At 48.1% G+C, this 6,000-nt stretch overlaps 1 protein-coding gene across 1 annotated transcript in view; it reads right to left on the reverse strand.

Moving 5' to 3' along the window:
• LOC136590931 (uncharacterized) overlaps positions 1–4,998 on the reverse strand; it is a 45,426-nt gene extending 40,428 nt beyond the window's left edge. The window contains exon 1 of the mRNA XM_066588442.1: positions 4,851–4,998. Within this exon, the coding sequence (XP_066444539.1) occupies positions 4,851–4,857 (7 nt within the window). The 5' untranslated portion in view covers positions 4,858–4,998. The remainder of the gene's footprint in view (positions 1–4,850) is intronic.
• Between the last annotated feature and the right edge of the window lie 1,002 nt (positions 4,999–6,000).

Raw genomic sequence — 6,000 nt, forward strand, 5'->3', positions numbered from 1 at the left:
TTTTACGGGGTTTTCTCTGAAGCGCTGCAGTGTTTTAGCGCACAATATAGATGTCTGCAATGTACATGCGTGTTGGGATGTATGTGTGACATCGGGCAGCAGAATCCTCCGGACAGCCTCCCGTTAACCCCTTCCTGCAGCCATTTCTCATCCCCACCGCCCAACGACAATTGCTATTATATCTGCTAATAAAGCTGGATGAGCGCCGGTATTGTGAGGGACAAGTAGGATTTTTAATAGCAGCATTTAATGTGGGAGAACCTTAGAAATACTTTATTAGGAATTCATTTAATAAGGAATTTTATAAAAACATTTGCTGGAATCCTTTAACCCCTTAGCGCTATAGGTAGTACATGTACGTCCTGCAGCGTCGGGGTATGTATGAACGCGCGGCGATCTCCCTCCATACAGCGCGAGCGCCGGCTGTTTACCGCGGCTGATACCAACTCCGATAAGCTGTCAATTCTGATAGCGCCATTTAAATGGGATGAGATCGCAGGGAGCCGTGCAGGTGTCATGGCAGCCGGGGGCCCTCTGTAACGCCCCGGGGCTGTCCTGGCAGAATGCCTATCAAGCCATGCCCGTGGCTCCTCCAGAAAAGGAGTGAGAAGATGAGCCCATTCCCATCTAATTACTTCTCTGTACTAATTACTTACTGACTCCACGACCTAAACGTTTACCAGCGTCCGGATCGCGGCATCCAATAATCCGCACAAACCTCAGTAAAGTTTACACCGCCCTATCCCGTCTGGGCCCAATCTGTAGCAGAAAGTAGGCCGACCGCTTCTATAGCGAAACCCGTTACATGCTGCCGTCACAGAGATAACAAATATCACTAGTGAGGAACCGCTAATACATTCCTGATGACAGATGGAAAACATCCTGAAGGTCATACAAATGGCCACCAAAATAAACCTGCAGGGGGCACCCTCTAGCCTCACGCCTGCCCTGCAAAGAATTGCATTTTCTACACCCAGGTACGCAGAGGTATCTGTTCCTTCAGCCAGTAGGACTTACTATTCTTATACAGAGGAGTCTACATCCTGGTGGTCAGAGGGATCTGGTGCTTCAGCCTCTAGGACTTACTATTCTTATACAGAGGAGTCTACATCCTGCTGGTCAGAGGGATCTGGTCCTTCAGCCTCTAGGACTTACTATTCTTATACAGAGGATAAGGTACTGGACAGACCCCGTTGACCATAATGAGTTCTGGATGGCAGTTTCCTGGATAAGTAGCACAGTGTGGTGTGGAGACTTCAGGCTGTCAGACATTGTTGTGTCAGGCCTTGGGCCTATCTCAGCTTCCATGTTATGGTTGTCATTTATCAGGCCCTGGGAAAGCTGAGTGAATTCAGTGTTCTAATCTCCCCTTCCTCTCCTTTGTATCTGGCAAGCCTTCGATGTACAGGAGTCCCACCGGCTACTGACAAGGAGATGCTAAATAGGCCCCTGCTGGCATGGATTGGCACCTTGGATGGTTCAGGCAGACATCCTGGTGCCCAAGTTCACATCAGAAGGAAATCATTTAATAAATGATATTTGGGCGTATGAAGGTCTTAGCCAGATATGAATTATATTTTCAGAATTGGTCTGACCAGCCAAACAAAACTCATTTACAGGCATTGAGGTCCAAGGCTCAGAGCACCCAGAACTGCATATCTGGGGAAATATGGATGTCAACTCATCCGTGCGTGGGCTCAAACCATATGTAAAATCAGGACTAAGAATAAGCCAGGCCCAAACTCACAATCGGAGGATCTCCTGCTGAGATATGACTGAAAACAGGGAAGTATAATAGCTTCGTATGGAGCAGAGTGTAAGCTCTCGCCTACAACCTGAAGGTTACAAGTTCAAACCCTGTGTGGTTCAGGTAGTCGGCTCAAGGTTGACTCAGCCTTCCGAGGCCGGTAAAATGATGAGCACCCAGGTGGGGGATAAATAATTACTAGAGATGAGCGAGCACCAAAATGCGCGGGTGCTCGTTACTCGAGTCGAACTTTCCGTGATGCTCGAGGGTTCGTTTCGAGTAACGAACCCCATTGAAGTCAATGGGCAACCCGAGCATTTTTGTATTTCGCCGATGCTCGCTAAGGTTTCCATTTGTGAAAATCTGGGCAATTCAAGAAAGTGATGGGAACGACACAGCAACGGATAGGGCAGGCGATGGGCTACATGTTGGGCTGCATCTCAAGTTCCCAGGTCCCACAATAGCGGCAAGAGTGCCCACCCCCCCAACAATTTTTACTTCTGAAAAACCCATGTCTGCGTATGCTGGTGGTGGTGAGGCTGGTAGTGGTGGCTCCCCGGCTGATCTTGGCGCGACAAAGGTTGCACACCACTGTTCATCAGTCGTCTGCACTCTCAGTGAAAAACTACCACACCTTTGAGCATCTCGGCCTCTGCAGGCTGGCATGGCGCGATGGGGCGCTTTGTGAAACAGTTGGTGGATTATTCGGTCTGGCCCTGCCTCTACCCCTGGCCACCGCACTGCCTCTTCCAACCTGCCCTGTTGCTGCACTTGCCTCACCCTCTGAAGACCTGTCCTCAGTAGGCTTAGCAAACCAGGTGGGGTCAGTCACCTCATCGTCCTGCTGCTCTTCCTCCGAATCCTCTGTGCGCTCCTCCCTCGGACTTACTGCCCTTACTACTACCTCACTGCAAGACAACTGTGTCTCATCGTCATCGGCCTCCTCACCCACTGAAAGCTCTTGAGACAGTTGCCGGAAGTCCCCAGCCTCATCCCCCGGACCCCGGGAACTTTCCAAAGGTTGGGCATCGGTCACGACAAACTCCTCCGGTGGGATAGGAACCATTGCTGCCCATTCTGGGCAGGGGCCCGAGAACAGTTCCTGGGAGTCTGCCTGCTCCTCAGAATGTGTCATTGTAATAGAGTGAGGAGGCTGGGAGGAAGGAGGAGCAGCAGCCAGAGGATTCAGAGTTGCAGCAGTGGACGGCGTAGAAGTCTGGGTGGTCGATAGATTGCTGGATGCACTTTCTGCCATCCACGACAGGACCTGCTCACACTGCTCATTTTCTAATAAAGGTCTACCACATGGACCCATTAATTATTAGATTAATCTGGGGACGCCAGAAACGTGCCTCTCTCCTAATCCCGCAGCAGTCGGCTGCGATACACCTGGATCAGGAGCTCGGCCTGTGCCCACACCCTGACTTGGGCCTCCGCGTCCTCGCCCACGTCCTCTAGGCCTACCCCTACCCCTCAGCATGGTGTATTACCAGTAGTGCAGAAACAGAACGCTGTAATTAAATGTGCCGCTTATTGGCCTGTGGTTGGAGGCTGACTTCGCTTACGGAACGCACAGCAGAGCCAGGAAAGAATTTTGCGCAAGCCTGTAGTGAGACGTAGGTGCGTATGACTCAGCTAGTGGAATTCACAGCGCTGAAGCAGTCAAGTGGCCAAACGCCACTAGTAGGCCTTAAGTATTTTGCTTCTATTTTTTGAAAGGCTGAGCTGAGACAGCAGACAGATACTGTAGGCAGCGTATATATGTATACTGTTTCCCTGTGGACGGGATGACGGCGGTGATGTAACGGGCAACGCAGAGCCAGGTAACACTTTTGCGCAAGCCTGCTGTAACACTTAGTTGCGCATTAATTAGGACTACTACCCCCAGCAGACACGCAGTACATTGAAGACGGTCACAGGCAGCCCAAATATAGTATTTTTCCCAAATTGGTTTGAAAAAGCCCACTGCCTATATAGCCTGTATATCTCTTTCCCTTACTCACCAGTACTGGCCCTATACTCTGTACAATGACTGCAGACTGCGGACGCAATGCTCTGCACGCCCGATATACAAAGAAAAAAAAAGTGCAACACTGCTAAAAGCGGCCTCAATAGTACTGCACACGGTTAGATTTGGCCCTAAGAAGGACCGTTGGGGTTCTTGAAGCCTAAAATCACTCCTAACACTCTCCCTATAGCAGCCCCGGCATCAGCAGCACTTTCCCTGATCTCTGTCAGAACGCATTTATGGTGAGCCGCAGGAGGGGCCGATTTATATACTCGGGTGACACCTGATCTCGCCAGCCACTCACAGCAGGGGGGTGGTATAGGGCTTGAACGTCGCAGGGGGAAGTTGTAATGCCTTCCCTGTGCTTCTATTGGCCAGAAAAGCGCGCAAATTTCTCAGGGAAGGAAATGTAATTGACTCGAGTAACGAGCATCTCGAACACCCTAATACTCGGACGAGTACGTTCGCTCATCTCTAATGAAGACCAGAGTTCATCCTGCAGAAAACACGGCCGTCTAGAGCGCTGGCAATGGGAAATAACATTACTCCGGCTCTTGGAATGCGGCGATGCAAAAGCAAACCTTTAAGAAAAAAAATGTTTTAAATGTACAAAAATAGCAAAACATAAAAAACTGTATAAACTCGTTATCGCCGGAGTCATGTGACTCAGAATAACGTCATCACACTATTTATTCTGCACGCTGAACGCCATAAAAAGGAAATCCAAAACACAAATAACAGAATTTCTTTTTTTCCCCCCAATCTCCCTATAAAACTTTTTACAAAAGTTATGCAATACATGATATACACCCAAAAATGAGGCCATCAATAAAAACAACTCGTCCTGCAAGAAACAAGCCCTTATATGGCCGTCAGTGGGGAATGAAAAAGTTATGGCTCTTGGAATGTGACTGCAAAATGAGTTGAAATTACATGATTAGACGATCTGGAGGGTCTGACAGGGGGGGAAGAAAGCCGCCACTCAGGGGTTAAACCCGAAAATACCAATAAAAAAAGGATTTAAAAAAACCCTGTTAATTAACATGTAAATCATACAGATCACATGGGTGACAAAGCTAAGCATCAATACATCACCGGACATTGTAGCATCACTCCCAATGGGGGGATCGCCAGGTATGATTGGTAGGAGGATCCCGGAATACACCGTCAGCACCTCTGCTAGACCCCCGGTGAAGACCCAAGGTTCCCCTGGATCCCCCCCTCCTTATATACTACTCTGTGACTGTATAACATATCCCCTTCTGCGCAGCATGAACTACTCACACACTCCGTACAACATCTGGATTATGTTACTCTCCAACATCCCGTGACTATGAGTCATTCTAAAAAGTTTAACCCCTTAGTATTGTGGATGTAGCAGAGCTGTATGTGTGTAATGTACACGCTCCTGTACTGTATGTGTATTGTGGATGTAGCAGAGCTGTATGTGTGTAATGTACACGCTCCTGTACTGTATGTGTACTGTGGATGTAGCAGAGCTGTATGTGTGTAATGTACACGCTCCTGTACTGTATGTGTATTGTGGATGTAGCAGAGCTGCATGTGTGTAATGTACACGCTCCTGTACTGTATGTATATTTTGGATGTAGTAGAGCTGTATGTGTGTAATGTACACGCTCCTGTACTGTATGTGTACTGTGGATGTAGCAGAGCTGTATGTGTGTAATGTACACGCTCCTGTACTGTATGTGTATTGTGGATGTAGCAGAGCTGTATGTGTGTAATGTACACGCTCCTGTACTGTGTGTGTATTGTGGATGTAGCAGAGCTGTATGTGTGTAATGTACACGCTCCTGTACTGTATGTGTATTGTGGATGTAGCAGAGCTGTATGTGTGTAATGTACACGCTCCTGTACTGTATGTGTATTGTGGATGTAGCAGAGCTGTATGTGTGTAATGTACAGACTCCTGTACTGTATGTGTATTGTGGATGTAGCAGAGCTGTATGTGTGTAATGTACACGCTCCTGTACTGTATGTGTACTGTGGATGTAGTAGAGCTGTATGTGTGTAATGTACACGCTCCTGTACTGTATGTGTACTGTGGATGTAGCAGAGCTGTATGTGTGTAATGTACACGCTCCTGTACTGTATGTGTATTGTGGATGTAGCAGAGCTGCATGTGTGTAATGTACACGCTCCTGTACTGTATGTATATTTTGGATGTAGTAGAGCTGTATGTGTGCAATGTACACGCTCCTGTACTGTATGTGTATTGTGGATG

The sequence above is a fragment of the Eleutherodactylus coqui genome, unplaced genomic scaffold, assembly GCF_035609145.1.
Source record: "Eleutherodactylus coqui strain aEleCoq1 unplaced genomic scaffold, aEleCoq1.hap1 HAP1_SCAFFOLD_476, whole genome shotgun sequence".
NCBI lineage: Eukaryota > Metazoa > Chordata > Amphibia > Anura > Eleutherodactylidae > Eleutherodactylus > Eleutherodactylus coqui.